A 21,255-nucleotide genomic window follows, 5' to 3' on the forward strand; every position below is an offset into this window, starting at 1 on the left:
GAACATGGCCATATAGCCCGAAAAAAACCCACAAGAACCTAGTGATTCCAGCCATGAAAGCCTTCAACATTACATTTTATTTATTTAGATTATTATTAATAATAATTGTGTACATAAAAATAGTTTATATATATTGAACCATCAGAAAGGAAAGCTGTCACTATCTCACTCACTCTTGTGACTAATTTTGGATTTTTGGATTTTTGAATTCTAAAGAAAGGAATGCCCAACTTGTAGGGGGTTCAGGCACCAACGGACTCCTGGTAGTGAAGGCTCTTGTTTTGAAATCTGCACATTGAATGATCTCTTTCTTTTCTTCCTTCCTTCCTTCCTTCCTTCCTTTCTTGGAGTTAGGTTACCAGATGAGCCGGAGGACCAAGATGGCTCGCGTGGAAGCACCTCCACCTCAAATCACCCTCCCTATTCAAAGAACAGAGGTGGCAGGTCAAGAGGAGGCCCGAGGGGAGGCCCACGAAACGTGGAAGCCCTGGCCGATGGCTCTCAGATGCGGAGGGGAAGTGGCCGTGGAAGGAGGCAGCCCCGGAGGAAGCCGGACCGAGCTCTGTACGTCCCCCGGGCCATGAGGAAGAATCCCGAGGGCTTGCAAAAGGAAGATCTTCCTGAAATATCTGGAAGTGAGTCGAGCGGCTTTGGAACGACTGAGTATGACGTTCAGAGATCAAACGTGATTAACGTCAACGATGCCAACAAGTTACCAGGTCCTGATGTGGAACATGGAGAGGTTGAAAGCCCCCAACAGATGTCAACAACGACTACAGAGTCTGATATGAAGTGTGACAAAGAAGAACTTGCAGAGTGTGCAAGTTCTTCTCTGCTGGAAAGTCCACCCAGTCTGCTGGAAGATGTCACCCAGCCTCATGATGAGTCAGCTTCCTTGACCTCAGAAGCCAGCCAAACCTTGGATACAACAGAGAGCCCATCTGCAAGTGACAGGGATGCTGTAGTACTTGAGTGCTGTGAAGATTCAGGCTTCCAAGAAGACCAGAAAGAGGAGAGTGCTGCGAACGTCGTCCCGAGAGAAACTGGGCAGCCACCATCGCTGGGAGAAGAAGACAGCCCACTTCCAGAGACCACTGTTGTGGAGCTGAGCATGAAAATATCAATTCTGGAAGACGAGGGAAAGCGCAGTCCAGATTCCTCTGTTTTGGAAAGCGACACCTTCTCATCCCTGCCAGAAGACTGTGAGGAGCGTGTTAGTGATACCGCGTCGCCAAATCCATGCGACGTGGAAGATACAACCCGTTCTCATTCCAGTGGAGTGGAAGAGACCAAGGTGCCACCATCTCTGGATGAAGGTGCAACAGATGACGCTGTGCCGGAAGCGCCAGCCTTGGGGACCCCAGCGAAAGACTGCCCTGATACCTCTGTGTTTCCGTGTAGACAGACTGTAGAGTCTTGTAGAGACATTGGGGATCAAAACAGAACTGGTTTCCCTGGGTGGACACCTTCCCTCGGTCAGAGAGGCTGCAAAGATCCGCTTGTGCCGGACTCTCAGGCCTCACCTTACCTAAATACATCTGTTTGCGAAAAGGGCAAAGGCAGCTGGGTTCTTGAAAACCAGCAGAGAGACACACTTGACCTGGGAGGACATCGGTGGCCTGGGCTGGAATTGTCTTCTGGGGACAGAGGCCTCGGGAGCTCCGTGGTGGAAGAAAAGGACAGCGGCGTCTTTGAGGAGGACTGCGGTGCTGAGCTTTTGCAAGAGGTAAAGCCTTCCTTTGATGCTTGGTTTCTCGGAGGGCGAATTTAAGCTATGGAACGGCACTACGGGCCTCAAGAAATAAGGCAGCAGGTGGGCAACTGCAAACGTAGTGATTGGGGAGCCATTGTCTCCCTGTGTGTCTTCCCTGAGGCCACACCAGACATCACTACTGTAATGCGCTCTACGTGGGGCTGCCCTTGAAAACGGCTCGGAAATTTCAGTTGGTCCAACGGCCAGGATGTTAACTGGTGCTCCTTACAGAGAGAGGTCAGCCCTCCTGTTCAAGGAGCTCCATTGGCTGCCGTTTATCTTCCGAGCCCAATTTAAGGTGCAGGTGCTCACCTACAAAGCCCTAAACAGTTTGGGACCACCCTACCTGCATGACCGCATCTCCGTTTACGAACCCACACTCTCACTTCACTCATCCGGAGAGGCCCTGCTCGTGATTCCACCTGTGTCGCAGGCGCGTCTGGTGGGGACGCGAGACAGGGCCTTTTCTGTGGTGGCCCCCCTTGACTCTGGAACACCCTCCCCAAAGACCTTAGACAAGCCTCTACATTGGCAGTCTTTAGGAAGAACTTGACCTTCCGATGTGCCTTTCCAGAATAGGAAAACTCCAATAACAAGTCCCAGAAGCACTTTAGTAGAAATTAAGATTGTCGGCACACTGCACTTACCCTGTAATCCTATATATCACCTGTCACTTCAGCACTTTTTAAATCTGTACCCATTACTCTGGCCCGGCCCAGTTTTATTGCGTCTTGGTGTATTGTTTTATTGTTTGCTGTTTTAATATTGCTTAACTTTTCTGATTTGCTTTAGGTTGTGTTTTGTTGTATTGTGTTTGAGGCCTTGGCCTTTGTAAGCCGCATCGAGTCCTTCAGGAGATGCTAGCGGGGTACAAATAAAGTAATAATAATAATAATAATAATAATCACTGGAAGTGGCGTTGCAATGAACAAAATCTGGCTACCAGTATTAAAAAAACTCTAAAATTGCAACAGCAAAACAACAGAGAGGAAACAATCAGGGACATCTAATCACCTCTCAACAAAAGATTGCCCAAGGCACTGCCAGGGCCATCAAATGCTAATCAAGGTGGTCAGTTGAAACATTCACACCTAGCTCCAGCAGACAAGAGTCCTTTGTCCCACCCTGGTCATTCCACAGATATATAAACCCATTTTCCTAGTTCCAACAGACCTCACTATCTCTGAGGATGCTTGCCATAGATGCAGGCGAAACGTCAGGAGAGAATGCCTCTAGAACATGGCCATATAGCCTGAAAAAACCTACAACAACCCAGAAAATACTTTATTTTATGATGTTCTTTGGTGACCCCTCTGATCTCTCCTTACGACCCCCGGGTTGAGAAACACTGCCATAGATGAACCAGGGCTTCTTAAGCTTTTCCACTCATGTTCCCTTTTGGCCTGAGAATTTTTTATGTGATGCCAGGTATATAAAATGTAAACAAATCAAACATTTACTCTCAACCTGGGGTCCTCGGATGTTTTTGGCCTTCAACTCCCAGAAATCCTAACATCTGGTAAACTGGCTGGGATTTCTGGGAGTTGTAGGCCAAAACACCTGGGGACCCACAGGTTGAGAACCACTGCTCTAGAACATGGCCATATAGCCCGAAAAAACCTACAACAACCCAGTGATTCCGGTCATGAACGCCTTCGACAATACATTGATGTTGCAGTGATTATCTTTGTCAGGAGGGCTTTGATTATAGAATCATAGAATCAAAGAGTTGGAAGAGACCTGATGGGCCATCCAGTCCAACCCCATTCTGCCAAGAAGCAGGAATATTGCATTCAAATCACCCCTGACAAATGGCCATCCAGCCTCTGCTTAAAAGCTTCCAAAAAAGGAGCCTCCACCACACTCCGGGGCAGAGAGTTCCACTGCTGAACGGCTCTCACAGTCAGGAAGTTCTTCCTAATGTTCAGATGGCATCTCTTCTCTTGTAGTTTGAAGCCATGGTTCCATTGCGTCCTAGTCTCCAAGGAAGCAGAAAACAAGCTTGCTCCCTCCTCCCTGTGGCTTCCTCTCACATATTATATTTTCTTGCCCTGATGAAGGGAGCGGACTGGATGGCCTTCAGGCAGCGTTTCTCAACTTGGGGGTCGGAACCCCTGGGGGGCTCGCGAGGGGGTGTCAGAAGGGTCACCAAAGACCACCAGTCTCACCCTGGTCATTCCACAGATATATAAACCCATTTTTCCTACTTCCAACAGACCTCACTACCTCTGAGGATGCTTGCCATAGATGCAGGCGAAACGTCAGGAGAAAAATTGCCTCCAGAACATGGCCATATAGCCCGGAAAAACCTACAACAACCCAGTGATTCCGGCCATGAAAGCCTTCGACAATACATCAAACCAGATAATCTCTGTCAGAGAAATTTTGGGGGTATATGCGCAGCGGAAGAAGTTGCTAGATCGACAGACACAGGATTCCAAAAAATCAGGACTCTGCAGTCTTACAGTTTCAAAATAACACAAAGTTTACTAAGTACATCTACACACGTCCATTCTTAGCTGGCAATCATCAGGAACTACAAAGCACACCATAAACAGTTTCAGAACATGTGCTTATCAGAACTCTGGCTGCAACGGGATCCTCTTTTTTCTTCCCACAGCCAGAGAACATGTTATCTCACTTCTGTCAAGGTTACTTTTCTCTCTGTTTCTCACAGTATTTCTAATACACAATTAAACATAATAGAATCTATCTTGAAACACATCTTAATCCATTTTGAATTACATAGAAACACATTGAAAAACACACATGCATACCTCAATAATCCTGACAATCTCCACATCAACACAGACAAAGAAACAACAAGAAATACTGTTTACCTACAAGCATAAAGAAATTAGAAAGCGACACTTTCTCATTACTTTATTTTCCAGATCAGCAGACTGGGCCACAGCAACATGTGGCAGGGGACGGCTAGTATATAGGGACTGTGCCTGGGGAGATGATTTGGTCAGGGAGGGAATGTTGCCAAGTGCAGTTCTCTCTCTCTAATGTGGTCTTTTTAGAACCACCCTGCTGAAAATCCACCTTCCCACACCAACCATTGCTATTTTACATGAATCTGGAGGTTAGCAAGCATACTCTTTTGAGGTACATCCCAGAATCTGTGCAACCAAGCTGGTTTCTTGGACGTGGCGGCTGGAGGATTCTGGGAATTGTCGTGCCAAAGGGTAACATTGCTCAGCTGCTTCTCATTGTGTCAATGCCCCTTTCTCTCTCCCCACCCCTCCTTCCGTCTTTTCCAGATCACAAATTATTTGACCATAAAGGACATAAGCATTGAAAAAATCCAGTTTGATTATTCTAGCTATGGGGAGGCCCAGATCAACGAAGGGGATTTTGGACATGTGCTCGAGATCTATGATTTTTCTCCCTCGCTAAAAACGGAGCACCTCCTGGAGGTCTTTGCAGAGTTTCAGTAAGTCCACGACTTTCTTTTCTGGTCTCGTAGCAAGGCATCTCAGAATATTTTTCTCCTTGCAAGTTGAAATGTCAACCATGGTAGCATAGCTGGTTTAACCACTAGCTGCAGGAAAACTGCTGACTGGAAGGTTGGCAGCTCAAGGCTGCGAGTCGGGGTGAGCTCCCGTTGTCAGCCCTAGCTTCTGCCAACCTACCAGTTTGAAAGCATGTGATTCGAGTAGATCAAGTATAGGCAAACCCAGGCCCGGGGAATGGATGTGGCCCCTTGGTCTCTTTTCTCAGGCTCTCCTCTCTCTCTCCATCTTTCCCTTTCCATTCCTTGCCTTTTCCCTTCCCTCTTCCCTTCCCTTCCATCTTCCCTTCCCTTCCATCTTCCCTTCCCTTCCATCTTCCCTTCTCTTCCCTTCCCTTCTCCCTTCCCTTCCCTCTTCCCTCCTCTCTTCCCTTCCCTTTTCTCTTCCCTTCCCTTTTCCCTTCCCTCTTTCCTCTTCCCTTTCTTTCTCCCTTCCCTTCCCTCTTCCCTTCCCTTTTCCCTTCCCTCTTCCCTCTTCCCTTTCTTTCTCCCTTCCCTTCCCTTTCCCCTCCTCTTCCCTTTGCTCTTTCCTTCCCTTTTCTCTTCCCTCTCCTCCCCTCTTCCCTTCCCTCTTCCCTTCCCTCTTCCCTTCCCTTCCCTCTTCCCTTTTCCCTTCCCTCTTCCCTCTTCCCTTTCTTTCTCCCTTCCCTTCCCTTTCCCCTCCTCTTCCCTTTGCTCTTTCCTTCCCTTTTCTCTTCCCTCTCCTTCCCTCTTCCCTTCCCTCTTCCCTTCCCTCTTCCCTTCCCTCTTCCCTTCCCTTCCCTTTTCTCTTCACTTCCCCTTTCTCTTCCCTTCTCTTCCCTTCCCTTTTCCCTTCCCTTCCCTCTTCCCTTCCTTTCTCCCTTCCCTTCCCTTTTCCCTCCTCTTCCCTTCACTCTTCCCTTCCCTTTTCTCTTCCCTCTCCTTCCCTCTTCCCTTGCCTTCCCTCTTCCCTTGCCTTTCCTCTTCCCTCTCTTCCCTTCCCTCTTCCCTTCCCTCTTCCCTTCCCTCCCCTCTTCCCTTCCCTTCCATCTTCTCTTCCCTTCCCTTCTCCCTTCCCTTCCCTCTTCCCTCCTCTCTTCCCTTCCCTTTTCTCTTCCCTTTTCCCTTCCCTCTTTCCTCTTCCCTTTCTTTCTCCCTTCCCTTCCCTTTTACCTCCTCTTCCCTTCGCTCTTTCCTTCCCTTTTCTCTTCCCTCTCCTTCCCTCTTACCTTCTCTTCCCTCTTCCCTTCCCTTCCCTCCCCTCTTCCCTTCCCTCTTCCCTTCCCTCTTCCCTCTTCCCTTTCTTTCTCCCTTCCCTTCCCTTTCCCCTCCTCTTCCCTTTGCTCTTTCCTTCCCTTTTCTCTTCCCTCTCCTTCCCTCTTACCTTCCCTCCCCTCTTCCCTTCCCTTCCCTCTTTCCTTCCCTCTTTCCTTCCCTCTTCCCTTCCCTCTTCCCTTCCCTTCCCTTTTCTCTTCACTTCCCCTTTCTCTTCCTTTCTCTTCCCTTCCCTTTTCCCTTCCATTCCCTCTTCCCTTCCTTCTTCCCCTCCCTTCCCTCTTCCCTTCCATCTCTCTTTCCTTCCTTCCTTCCCTCCTCCTTTCTCGTTCCCTTCCATCCTATTAGTCTTCCTTTCTTCCCGCCTTCTCTATCTCCTTCCTTCACTTTTGTCTTTCCTTCTCTCTTTCCTCCCTCCCTCCTTCCCTCCCTCCCACCATTCCCTTTCATCCTTCCTTCTCTTTCCTTCCTCCTTCCCTTCCTTCCATCCATCTTTTCCTTCCACTCTTTCATCCTTCCATCCTTACCTCCCTTTTGTCTTTCTTTCTTTCTTTCTCTCTTTCCTTCTGCCTTACCTTCCTCCCTTCCTTTCCTCTTTCTCCTTCCATCCTTCCCTTCCACTCTTTTGTCCTTCCTTCCCTCTTTCTCCTTCCTTCCTTCCTTCCTTCCTTCCTTCCTTCCTTCCTTGGAGGCAAAGGCTATTCCTGAGTGCTTGACATTAGGAATAATACAAGTCTAACTTCTTGGAAAATAACTTGGAAGATGTCGCTGTATTTGTGGGTGAAAAGCTTGGTGGGCTTCCCAGACACATCCGGTTGAGAGGACGGAGTATCGAACTTGGCAGAGTTTTGGTCTGATCCAGCAATCCTCTTTGCACGTTGTTATGGTTTTTAGTGGGGGGAAACCTATTAAATTATTGGTTTTGTGCTTCGTTTTAGAGAGAGTGGATTTAAGCTGCAGTGGGTCGATGACACTCATGCTCTCGGTATCTTCTCCAGTTTGGCAACAGGTAAGTTTCGCTCTTTTTGCAATAGCTACTGAGTGTAGATGGGCATCAAAGTCAACGGCAAATCCCCTCTGACGAGATCTCAAGAAATGCCTATCACCACCTTAAAATTCACCATTGTTTCTCAACCTTCCTAATTCCGCGACCACTTAATATAGTTCTTCATGTTGTGGTGACTCCCAACCATAACATTATTTTTGTTGCAACTTCACAACTGTTACGAATCATAATGTAAATATCTGATACGCAGGATGTATTTTCATTCACTGGACCAAATTTGGCACAAATACCCAACACACCCAAATTTGAATACTTGTGGGCTCAGTGAGGTTATTGACTTTGTCATTTGGGAGTTGTAGTTGCTGGGATTTATAGTTTGCTTACAATCAAAGAGCATTCTGAACTCCAACAACAATGGAATTGAACCAAACTTGGTACACAGAATTTCAACATACTGGAAATACTGGAAGGGTTTGGTGGACATTGACCTTGATTTTTGGAGTTGTAGTTCATCTGCATCCAGAGAGCACTGTGGACTCAAACAATAATGGATCTGGACCAAACTTGGAACGGATGCTCAATATGCCCAAATATGAACATTGGTGGAGTTTGGGGAAAATAGACCTTGAGATTTGGGAGTTGTGGTTGCTGGGATGTATAGTTCACCTACAATCAAAGAACATTCTGAACTCCACCAACAATGGAATTGAACCAAACTTGGTACTTCAGAAAATAGAACATACTGGGAGGGTTTGGTGGACATTGACCTTGAGTTTGGGATTTGTAGTTCATCTGCATCCAGAGAGCACTGTGGACTCTAAACAATGATGGATCTGGACCAAACTTGGCACAAATACTCAATATGCGCAAATGTGAACACTGGTGGAGTTTGGGGAAAATAGACCTTGAGATTTGGGAGTTGTGGTTGTTGGGATGTATAGTTCACCTACAATCAAAGAACATTGTGAACTCCACCAATGATGGAATTGAACCAGACTTGGCACACAGAACTCCCATGACCAACAGAAAGTACTGGAAGGGTTTGGTGAACATTGGCCTTGAGTTTGGGAGTTGTAGTTCATCTACATCCAGAGAGCATTGTGGACCCTAAACAATGATAGCTCTGGACCACACTTGGCACGAATACTCAATATGCCCAAATGTAAAAATAGACTTCACATTTGGGAGTTGTAGTAGCTGAGACCCCCTCGATGGACTGTCACCTTGTCGTGGTGAGGGGGCTTGCGTGTTCCGATGAACCTGTGGGCACAACAACTGGAGTCGTGCACTCCCAGGAGTGGCCGCGGGGGAGGTCCCAGACCAAGCACAGTCCGAAGACCCAAAGACCTCAACGGCGGAGCAGGCGGAGGATAACATGCCACATGTTACAACGGCTGCGAAGGCGGAAGAAGGCTGCAACAGACTGAGAAGCCATGGTCATTGTGTTAAACTACATCACCAGTGGAACCTCATCTGTGAAGACTGTGTGTTGTTCAGTTGTGCACTGACCTCCACACATTAAAAAAACCCACGCACAGGCGTCTTCCAAAGAAAATAAAAACCAAGCAACCAAAGTCCCATGGCGATCAGCGAGTGGCGACGGGGGCAGGACTGTGAAATCTGGAAGCCCCTAGTCACAGACTGGCACATGGGCGGTGGGTACGGACTCAGTCGTTCTACCTCAAGGTCCGAGGCAGTTGAGTAGTTCGGCAGCTGTATCCGCGACTGAGCAGCCCTTTTTAGGACCCACTCTGCTCACCCCACATGGGGAGGGGGCTAGAAAAGGTGCCCTAAACATAGTCTGCCTCACTTATCCCTGACTGGACTGCCGCGTCCAGTGGGGTCACCACCCTGCGGCCAAAAAAGGAAAATGAACTTCGGTACGTGGAACGTACGGACTCTGATGGACAACAGTGACAGTGAACGCCCCGAACGCAGAACTGCCATCATTGCAAGGGAGCTGGGACGCTTCAACATCGACATAGCAGCCCTTCAGGAGACCCGGAGAGCAGGAGAGGGACAGCTGAAGGAAGAAAAAGGAGGCTACACCTTCTTCTGGAAGGGACTGCCCGAAAAAGACCAAAGAATGCACGGAGTTGGCTTTGCCATCAGGAATGATCTGGTGAAACATCTGTCCGAAGCACCCACTGGCATCAACGAACGACTCTCAACCCTCCGAATCGATCTTGCCAAAAACCAACGGGCAACCATCATAAGTGCCTATGCACCAACACTAGATGCTGACGAAGACATCAAGGAGAAATTCTACTGTCAGCTGGACACCGTCCTATCAGGGATACCTAAGGAGGACAAAATCATTCTCCTGGGGGACTTCAATGCAAGAGTCGGGCGAGACTTCGACCTGTGGCCAGGGACCATCGGAAAAGACGGGGTTGGAAACAGCAACTCGAATGGCATCCTGCTTCTCACCAAATGTGCGGAGCACAACCTTGTCATCACCAACACGCTCTTCCGCCAGAAAAACAAGTTCAAGACATCATGGAAGCACCCCCGGTCAAAGCACTGGCACCTCTTAGACTATGTAATCACACGTGCCAGAGACCGGCGTGACGTACTCCTCACAAGAGCCATGACAGGTGCTGACTACTGCTGGACCGACCACAGGCTAATCCGATCCACGATGGCTATCAAGATCGCCCCCAAGCGCAGACTCCAAGGAAGAAAGACAAGGCGCAAAATGAACACCCAAGCCCTTCAGGAGCCCTCCAGGCGAGCCCATCTCCAAACAGCACTCAAGGACCATCTACCCACAGTACACCCCGAAAATGTTGAGGAACATTGGAACAAACTGAAGACCTCCATCATCCAAGCCTGCGAAGAATCTATTGGATACCAAGCCAAGAAACATCAAGACTGGTTTGACGAAAATGACATCGAGATCCAACAGCTAATCGACAAGAAAAGGAAAGCCTTCCAAACATGGCAGAGAGACATCAACTGTGCTGCTAAGAAAAAGATCTACGCCAGTGCAAAAGCTGAGGTCCAAAGAAGGACAAGAGAACTCAAGAACATCTGGTGGACAAAGAAGGCCGAAGAAATCCAACACCTGGCAGATACCCATAATGCTCAAGGATTTTTCAAAGCCACAAAGGTCATCTATGGGCCAAGAAACCATGGCATACAGCCTCTACGCTCATCAGACGGAACCAAACTCCTGAAGGACCAAAAGTCAATTGCACTACGTTGGAAAGAACACTACCAAAGCCTCCTAAACCGCAGCTCCAGTGTGGCCGAAGAGGTCCTCTCACAAATCCCGCAACAACAAACCAGGGATGAGCTTGCAGCACTGCCTAGTTTGGAAGAAGTCAGCAATGCCATCAGCCAACAAAAGAACAACAAAGCCAGCGGACCGGATGGGATCCCTGCTGAAATCTTTAAAGAGGGAGGACCTGCGCTGACACACCAACTCCACCAGCTCATAGAAAAAGTGTGGGTGACCGAGAAAATCCCAGCAGACTTCAAGGATGCCACCATCATCACCCTCTTCAAAAAAGGGGAAAGAACAGACTGCGGAAACTATCGAGGTATCTCCCTTCTAACCTCTGCTGGAAAAATCCTCGCAAGAATCCTTGCAAACCGCCTTCTGCCCCTCTCAGAAGACACCCTCCCAGAATCCCAGAACGGCTTCCGCCCCTCCAGAGGAACTGTGGACATGATCTTCACCGCACGACAGCTCCAAGAAAAATGCAGGGAACAAAACCAACCTCTGTACATGGCATTCATCGACCTTGCAAAGGCATTCGACACAGTGAATCGCAGCGCTCTCTGGACCATCCTCTAAAAAATCGGGTGCCCAAGCAAATTTGTGAACATCCTGCGGCTCCTCCATGATGACATGATGGCAACAGTCTTGGACAGCAATGGCTCCCAAAGTGACCCATTTAAGGTGGAATCGGGTGTCAAACAGGGATGTGTTATTGCCCCAACTTTATTCTCCATCTTCATCGCCATGATACTTCACCTTGTTGATGGGAAGCTTCCCATCGGAGTGGAAATCATCTATCGGACAGACGGCAAGCTATTTAACCTCAGCAGACTGAAAGCCAAAACCAAGGTCACAACAACATCTGTTATAGAACTCCAGTATGCTGATGACAATGTCGTCTGTGCGCATTCAGAAGAAGATCTACAAGCCACTCTCAACACCTTTGCAGAAGCATACACAAAGCTTGGCCTGTCACTGAACATCGAGAAAACCAAAGTGCTGTTCCAGCAGTCACCAGCCAGTCCTTCTCCAATGCCAGAGATACAGCTTAATGGTGTAACATTAGAAAATGTCGACCATTTCCGCTACCTTGGCAGCCACCTCTCCACCAAAGTCAACATCGACGCCGAAATACAACACCGCCTGAGCTCTGCAAGTGCAGCATTTTCCCGAATGAAGCAGAGAGTGTTTGAGGACCGGGACATCCGTAGGGATACTAAGGTGCTTGTCTATAAAGCTATTGTCCTCCCAACCCTGCTATATGCCTGTGAGACATGGACTGTCTACAGACGTCACATGCAGCTCCTGGAACGATTCCATCAGCGCTGCCTCCGGAAAATCCTGCAAATCTCCTGGGAAGACAAGCAGACAAACGTCAGCGTGCTGGAGGAAGCAAAGACCACCAGCATTGAAGCGATGGTCCTCCAACATCAACTCCGCTGGGCCGGCCACGTTGTCCGGATGCCTGACCACCGTCTCCCAAAGCAGTTGCTGTACTCCGAACTTAAGAACGGAAAACGGAACGTTGGTGGACAGGAAAAGAGATTTAAAGATGGGCTCAAAGCCAACCTTAAAAACTCTGGCATAGACACTGAGAACTGGGAGGCCCTGGCCCTTGAGCGCTCCAGCTGGAGGACAGCTGTGACCAGCAGTGCTGCAGAATTTGAGGAGGCACGAGTGGAGGGTGAAAGAGAGAAACGTGCCAGGAGGAAGGCGCGTCAAGCCAACCCCGACCGGGACCGCCTTCCACCTGGAAACCAATGCCCTCACTGCGGAAGAAGATGCAGAGCAAGAATAGGGCTCCACAGCCACATGCGGACCCACAAGGAAACCCATGATGGAAGACCATCTTACTCGTCCAACGAGGGATCGCCTAAGTAAGTAAGTAAGTAAGTAAGTAAGTAAGTAAGTAGCTGAGATTTATAGTTCACCTACATTCAGAGAGCATTCTGAACCTCACCAATGATAGAATTGGACCGAACTTCCCACACAGAAACCCCATGACCAATATTGGTTTTCTGATAGTCTTTGGCGCCCCCTCTGAAACCCCCTTGTGATCCCCACAGGGGTCCCAACCCCCAGGTTGAGAAATGCTGTCCTAAGGCATTCCGGCCTATCAATTCTGTTGGGTGCTTTTCCATACCCTACTAGTTGATACCTATCTGAACAAATAGATTTTCAGTCTGATCCAGCATATCTTTTTGTGCATGTGCATGAAGTATCTGGCTAACCCCATGCATTGTTGTGAAGAATTTTATCCACATGGTACAAATTAATTTCTCGTTGTTGTATATCCCTTCCCCAGCATCTGAAGCACTGGAACAGAGTTATACCTCCTTAAAGGTCCGGCCTCTCATCCATGGTACGAGACAGTCCAAAATCAAAGCACTTCAGCGGCCAAGTAAGAAATCATTTAACTTCATAAATATGTCCCTTGTGATGGGAGAGGACTGGGTTTGGCAAAAATGGAGAGGGAATATGACCCATTAGGGCTCCGTACAAGGTAGTGTGCTGTTCCTGGAAACTGTCATCCTTGGTTGAAATTAAGAATGAACCCAACACTTGTTTCTCATCCTGGATCAAAAAGAACTGTCATCTCATTCTGCTTCACGTCTTGGGGGAAAATGTGTCTCTGGACCCACAAAATCCTTTCTGGAGTTCAAAGCTCGTTCTGTTGGAGATTGCAAGAATACCCTCATGAAAAAGCTGGAATGTTAAATAGCCCCTGTGTGTCTGTTTATATATGTTGTGTGTCTATGGCGTTGAATGTTTGCCATGTGTATATGTACATTGTAATCTGCCCTGAGTCCCTGCAGGGTGAGAAGGGCGGAATATCAATACTGTAAGTAAGTAAGTAAATAAATAAATAAACTGTACAGAGCAATATAGTTTTTAGAGACTGTTAAAGACAATAAGTTATAGATACAAACTGAAACGTTTTAAAGTTTAGCCCGACAAGAAATGTGCCTGTATATTTAAATACACAAAGTTATGAGTAAAACAAACATTTTAAAAGAAGTCGACAGTGTTCTCTCACGTATCGCAGGCGTTACGTTCTAGGACCACCCGCGAAAAGTGAAAATCCGCGAAGTAGGGATGCTCCATATGTATATCGCCTTCCGATGGTGAGGCAGAAGTGAGGAGAGATTTAAAGGCACTGCGCATCTTTTTTTTTTTTTTTTTGGCTAGGTATCTCTGCTTTGCTTTGCAATCTCTCTTGATTGGTTGCCTCTTTCTCTAGGGAGAGGGTCAAACCCCCTTCCGCACTTGATCGTTGCCAGGAGGCGGGTTTAGAACACCGCTCTGGGCAACGGCAACCATTCATAAACTGGGAGGCAAAAACCCGCGAAATAGCGGATCCGCGAAAAGCAAACTGTGGAATAGCGAGGGAACACTGTTCTTGAATCTTTGTCTGCTGAAAGCACTGAAGAGAAAATATTTACGAGCCCAGTGATCATTCATTACTCAATAAACTAAAGGGACACCTTCATAACTCTGCTACCCAATAGGTTATGATCCTAAAAGGTCATAATCCCTAATCCCCAATTTATTTATTTACAATATTTATATTCCGCCTTTCTCACCCTAAAAGGGACTCAGGACGGATCACAGAACACATACCCGGCAAACATTCAATGCCGTTAAACAGACAGGACAGACCACAGATGGAGTTTTTATGTTGGCATTTTCCCCAACTTTGGCATCCTGGAGGTTGTGTTTGATTTTTTCCACAGGAGGGCACTGTTGCTCCATTCTCTATGACAGTGGTTCTCAGCCTTACTAATGCCGTGACCCCTTAATACAGTTCCTCATGTTGTGGCGACCCCAACCATACAATCATTTTCATTGCGACTTCATAACTAATTTTGCTACTGCTATGAATCATAATGTAAATATCTGATATACAGGATGTATTTTCATTCACTGGACCAAATTTAGCACAAATATCCAATACACCCAAATTTAAATACTGGTGGGGTTGAGGGTGGATTGTTTTTTTTCATTTGGGAGTTGTAGTTGCTGGGATTTATCATTCATCTACAGTCAAAGGGCTGTAGGTGAACTATACCAATTCTACCAACGATTGAATTCAACCAAATTTGACACAAATAACTCCCATAACCAAGAGAAAATACTGGAAGGGTTTGGTGGGCATTGACCTGGAATTCTGGAGTTGTAGTTCACCTTCATCCAGAGAGCACTGTGGACTCAAACAATGATGGATCTGGATCAAACTTGGCATGAATACTCAATATATCCAAATTTCAACGCTTTTGGAGTTTGGGGGAAATAGACCTTGACATTTGGGATTTGTAGTTACTGGGATTTATAGTTCACCTACAATCAAAGAGCATTCTGAACCCCACCAAGGATAGAATTGGGCCAAACTTCTCACACAGAACCCCCATGACCGACAGAAAATACCCCTCTGACACCCCCCTCACGACCCCCTCAGGGGCCCCGACCCCCAGGTTGAGAACCACTGCTCTATTACTAATATAATATAATATATAATATGTGGTATATACATATAATATTTATAATATTATAATGTACTAGCTGTACCCTGCCACGCGCTGTTGTGGCCTATAGTAAAAAAAAATCGAATTAGAGGTAGATATCTGGACTATTATGAAAGAGAGGTACCTACCTATTCCTCCCCCCCCCCTTTTTTTCTTCCCCTTCCCCTTCCTCTCCTTTCTTCTTTCTCTACCTCTTTCTTTCATTCCTTCTTTCGCTCTTTGGTTTCATCCTTCCTTCTCTCTTTCTTTCCTTCCTTCTCTCCCCCCTTCTCTACTTCTTCCTTTGTCTCCTTTCTTCCCTCCCTGTTTCCTTCCTTCTTTCACTTTTTATTTCCTTTTCTCCTTCCTTCCTTCTTTCTTTACCTCTTTCCTGCCTTTCCCTCCCTTTTTCTTTCCTTTCTACTTTCTCTTCTTCCTTTCTTCACTACCTCTTTCTTTCCTTCCTTCCCTCCTTCTCTTTCCTTCCTTCCTCCTTTCCCTCCTTCATTCCTTCCCTCTTTCTTTCTCTCCTTTCTTCTCTCCTTCCTTCCTGTCTGTTCTCCCCCAATACCATGGTAGAGTCCCTTCTAACTCTATTCTATGAGTCCATTTAATATAATAATATATATTACTTTTTTGAATATATATTCCTTTTTTTGAATTTAGAGGTGTTTTGTGGGTTTTTTTCCAGTGATGGTCACTCCTTGGATTGTGAGTTTTGTTGCCAAATTTGGGATCATTTGGCCTCGTAGTTTTTTTTAAGGTACTCCCTACGGACAGAGCATTTATATATATATAGATTACAATATAATACTACTAATAATACAATATTATAATTATTTATTTTATATTACATGTAATATTATTAATGATATTACAATATAATGGTATAGTACAACATAGTAATATATACTACTGATAATTGTACTATGCTAATAATATAATATAATGTTTGTATATATATCTTGTAAGTCGCTCTGAAGGAGCTCCCGGTGGCGCAGTGGGTTAAAGCACTGAGCTTGTTGATCGAAAGGTCACAGGTTCGATTCCGGGGAGCGGCGTGAGCTTCCGCTGTCAGCGTAGCTTCTGCCAACCTAGCATTTCGAAAACATGCAAATGTGAGTAGATCAAAAGGTACCGCTCCGGTGGGAAGGTAACAGCGCTCCATGCAGTCATGCCGGCCACATGACCTTGGAGGTGTCTACGGACAACGCTGGCTCTTCGGCTTAGAAATGGAGATGAGCACCACATCCCACAGTCAGACATGACTAGACCTAATGTCAGGGGACTACCTTTACCTTTACCTAAGTCGCTCCGAGTCCCCTTCGGGGTGAGAGGCGTGGCATATAAACATCGTAAATAGATAAATAATACAGCTCACAGCTGTTTTCAAATTGCTTACGTGGACAGTAAGCTGGGCTGAAGGTCAAGTGCTCACCTTGACCTGGGCTTCGAACTGCTAACCTTTTGATTGGTAAGATGTATTGCTGCTGGTGATTAACCAGCTGTGCTAAAGCCCGGCCTGAATCCCCAATAGATTGCCATCCTAACAGGTCGTCATCCTTATCCCATTACGTTTTGACAGTTTCTACAGCATTCCTTCTGTTGCATTCCCTCCCTGACTGTTCATTTCTATTCCTCCTCTTCTGGGTCTCCTTAGAGCTCCTGCAACTGGCTAAAGAGCGGCCTCAGACAGATACCGCGGTGGCCAGAAGGCTGGTGTCCAGAGCTTTGGGATTGCCACGGAAAACGCCACAGGACCTTCCTTGCCAATCGCCGGAGCCACAGAACGCGAAACCGGCAGAGTAAAGCTAGCTACATGGGGCGATGACGACGATGTTTGGGGTGTGGTATTAAACCATGTATACCAACAGTGTGATGGTGGCAGGTCTCCTCTCTGCCTATTGGATAGCCCTGGTGGGTTTGTTTTTTGGGTTTGTTATTCAGCACAGAAATACTGGTTGTGTTAGAAACGGGAAATGACTCGTGTTGGGGAGAGTTCATGGCGAGTTCCAGAAACCCCCACATGTTTGGAAAACCATGTCAAATGGGACCACGGCATAAGAAACTGCCACCCCCTTTTTTATTTTGCAATATGGCCAGTGCATATTTACATCCGTGTGTATGTGACCAGGTTGGTTTTATTTTGTTTGCAAAACGGCTCGGAAAAGTTGGCAAGACTTGGAACGGACATTCAGAGCCCGAAGATGGTAAATATTCCCAGTCCAGTAGGATAACTTTTGTGCTTTCCTTTCTTTCTCCTCCCTGTGCGTCTCGAGCGGAGCTGAGGGATGTTCATTCCAGCCAGAAATTACTAGAAAGGAAGAGAGTGGTCAGCTCCTTCAATGCCCTCACCCAGCTCAGATTTCGGATGCAGTTATGATTGAGATACAAATCACAATACCCAGGAATGGGTGGTTCCCAAGTGGTTGGGAACTCTGGAAACTGGATGGTGGGAAAAAGTCAGTAGTGTCTTAATGTCAGACTTTAGAATCTAAATAGCAATATTAAATAACCACTCACAAGCCGGTTTTGCTTTGAAATGGATATATTGCTTGTATCTCCACAACAAAGAAAGACATGACTGACTTTTTCCCACCATCACTTCCTTTTATACACCTTTCCTACCCATCTTGCCCTCTTTTCAGTTTCCTTATTAGAACTTGTTGCTTCACAAGTTCCATCACATGGTTTCCAGTGCCCTGATTCAGTCAGGATGTCACAGAGGGAATTGTGATGTCTTCATACTGTCAGAAATCGACTCCAGAAAGTAAACAAAGAACGTCCTTTTTTTTTTCTACCCTTGGAAAAGGTAATGTTTTGAAGATAGAGGTTGAAATTCCCTTGAAGACTTTTGTTTTGATAGAATGACTATGGTTATTGTTGTTGTATAAGGAGTTATCTATGGTCTTTTTGCACCATGGGTTTTGCCAAGTTAAGGCAGCAGCTGCCAGGCAGTCCTTGGGCACAACTGTCCTTTGTGATGTGGACCAGTTTGCCATCTTCATGACCTGTATAAATATTTGGGTTACCACTTGCCAGCTGTAAAGGGTTTCCATATACTTCTTGCTGGCCTTTCTGGCCTCATTTAGCTCAAATTTGCATATAAATATACCCCAAAGTGCACCATCCTTGCACCAAAGGACGGTCAGCCTATCCATTTCCTTAGGAATGTGACAAACCATAAATGACAAAACAATGACAATGTTTGCAGCAGTTCAATGCCTTCTTTACTCAAAGTTTGTTAAGGAGTTTTTTCCCCCTCTGGTTTTGGTGTTTTGCATTAAAACGGTTAACACAAATATGCAATGTTTTGTTTTCCAAATCCTTATTCTTTTTACCCGCTGGTAAACAAGCACTTTTGTCTCTTGCTTGCTCATTTCGATAGTTCCAGGCAGGGTAGTATTTGGTCCATTGTGGGGTAGCTTGGCCAGTTTTGTCATTTCTGCCATAAAATAATCCAAACGAACAAGGGTGAATTGTGGTCGTGCCACGGTTTGGAAATGGCACGTGGTGGTGATGCATTGAGATACATCTCTGTATTGCACAGCTGAATCCTTGCATTAGTTGTGGGCTAGATTCCTTGGAAAGGCTGCTTTGGGGTGGCACACTCCCACCACTCTCAACAGGTTAGAAGTTGAGAATTGGTGGGATTGTGGCACCCCAAATGGTGGGATTGTGGTACTCCAGGGTGGGACATCTGTGGAATGGGTTCCCGAGGCAGCAACCAGCCAGGCTTTGAAGCTGTAAGGCCATTAAATGCTAATCAAGGCAACCAATTGAAACATTCACACCTAGCTCCAACAGACAAGAGTTCTTTCTCCCACCCTGGGCATTCCACAGATATATAAATAAACCCCATTTTCCTAATTTCTAACAGACTTCACAACCTCTGAGGATGCCTGACGTAGATGTGGGTGAAACATCAGGAGAGAATGCTTCTGGAACATGGCCAGACAGTCCGGAAAACTCACAACAACCCAGATTGTGATACCGTAACATAACATTTCCAAGCTCTGACTCTGACTTTGGCTAAATGCAGTCAGGAATTAGGAGAGCAGCCTCATTTTCCAACATGGACAGGAAGTGCCTTGCTGTGAGTTTTCCAGACTGTATGGCCATGTTCCAGTAGCACTCTCTCCTGACATTTCACCTGCATCTAAACTCAAAACTCTAAAATCGAAACATTAAATAAAGAACAACACTCAAAAACTAGGGAATTCCAGACAGGAAACAATCAGGGCCAGCTAATCACCTCCCAACAAAGGATTCCCTCAGGCAGGAAGCAGCCAGACCTTGAAACTACAACGCCATGAAATGCTAATCAAGGTAGGCAATTGGAACAACCTCAAACACACAAGAGTTCTTTCTCCCACTCTGGACGTAATTCCACAGATATATAAACCCCACTTGCCTAGATCTCACAACCTCGAAGGATGCAGGCAAAATGTCAGGGGAGAATGCTTCTGGAACATGGTCGTACAGCCCAGGAAACTCACAACAACCCAGTGATTCCAGCCATGAAAGCCTTCAACAACAGAATCAGGGTCAGCTAAGACTTCCCTACAAAGGATTTCCCCAGGCAGGAAGCAGCCAAGCTTTGAAGCTGCGAGGCTATTCAATACTAACCAGTGTAGCCAATTGCAACATTCACACTTGCCTCCAACAGACAAGCGTTCTTTCTCTCACCCTGGACATCATTCCACAGATATATAAACCTCACTTGCCTAGTTTCTGGAAAATGGCCGTACAGCCCGGAAAACTCACGGCAAACCAGCCTTTGACAATACATAGAAATTCTGTTGTCATTGCTATTAAGGCTGGCAATGTCACCTAGTAAGTGGCCACTCAAATAAGACTCAAAATGGCTCTGCTCATTGGAAATACACAACTTGCACCACTGTTTTGTTTCCCTGGACATGTTTTTTGGATAGGAAGCATTTCCAAGTACCTGTGGATCTTTGTAGCAACCATGACCTCAAACAAACAGAGGTACGTGTGCTTAGCACCGCAGTGCGTGTGCTTGCTCCATCCATGTTCAACATCTACACAAATGACCAGCCACTGCCAGAAGGGACAGAGAGTTTCATCTATGCTGATGATCGTGCCATTACTGCCAAGCAGGGAGCTTTGAGATGGTTGAACAGAAGCTTTCCGAAGCTCTAGGTGTTCTTACTGCCTATTACAGGGGAAACCAGCTGATCCCTAATCCATCTAAAACACAGACATGTGCCTTTCATCTCAAGAACAGAGAAGCATCCTGAGCTCTGAGGATTACCTGGGAAGGAATCCCACTGGAGCATTGCAGCACACCCAAAGACCTGGGAGTCACTCTGGACTGTGCTCTGACCTACAAGAAGCACTGCCTGAACATCAAGCAAAAAGTGGGTGCTAGAAATAATATCATACGAAAGCTGACTGGCACAACCTGGGGATCACAACCAGACACAGTGAAGACATCTGTCCTTGCGCTATGCTACTCTGCTGCTGTGTACGCATGCCCAGTGTGGAACACATCTCACCACGCCAGAACAGTGGATGTGGCTCTTAATGAGACGTGCTGCATTATCACGGGGTGTCTGCGCCCTACACCCCTGGAGAAATTACACTGTTTAGCCGGTATCTCAGCACCTGACATATAGTGAAAGGACCAAGGCAGAGACATCTCCAGCTCATCCCCTGTTTGGGTATCAGCCAGCACAGCAACAACTTAAATCTAGAAATAGTTTTCTTAGATCTACAGAGACACTCGCTGGAACACCTCAGCAAGCGAGAGTCCAAAAGTGGCAGGCTCAAACCCAGAACCTCAATCCATGGCTGATACCAAATGGGAGACTCCCCCCTGAGCACACAGAAGACTGGGCGACTTGGAAGGCGCTGAACAGACTGCGCTCTGGCACCATGAGATGCAGAGCCAACCTCAAGAAATGGGGCCACAAAGTGGAATCCACGACATGCGAGTGTGGAGAAGAGCAAACCACTGACCACCTGTTGCAATGCACCCTGAGCTCTGCC

General features: G+C 46.7%; 1 protein-coding gene across 1 annotated transcript in view; it reads left to right on the forward strand.

Annotated features, from left to right (window-relative positions):
• R3HCC1 (R3H domain and coiled-coil containing 1) overlaps positions 1 to 18,544 on the forward strand; it is a 39,379-nt gene extending 20,835 nt beyond the window's left edge. The window contains exons 4-8 of the mRNA XM_060787309.2: positions 355 to 1,726; positions 5,020 to 5,192; positions 7,445 to 7,515; positions 13,044 to 13,139; positions 16,901 to 18,544. Coding sequence (XP_060643292.2) covers positions 355 to 1,726; positions 5,020 to 5,192; positions 7,445 to 7,515; positions 13,044 to 13,139; positions 16,901 to 17,049 — 1,861 coding nt within the window. The 3' untranslated portion in view covers positions 17,050 to 18,544. The remainder of the gene's footprint in view (positions 1 to 354; positions 1,727 to 5,019; positions 5,193 to 7,444; positions 7,516 to 13,043; positions 13,140 to 16,900) is intronic.
• The last annotated feature ends 2,711 nt before the right edge of the window (positions 18,545 to 21,255 follow it).

This window comes from Anolis sagrei, chromosome 7 (genome assembly GCF_037176765.1).
Source record: "Anolis sagrei isolate rAnoSag1 chromosome 7, rAnoSag1.mat, whole genome shotgun sequence".
NCBI lineage: Eukaryota > Metazoa > Chordata > Lepidosauria > Squamata > Dactyloidae > Anolis > Anolis sagrei.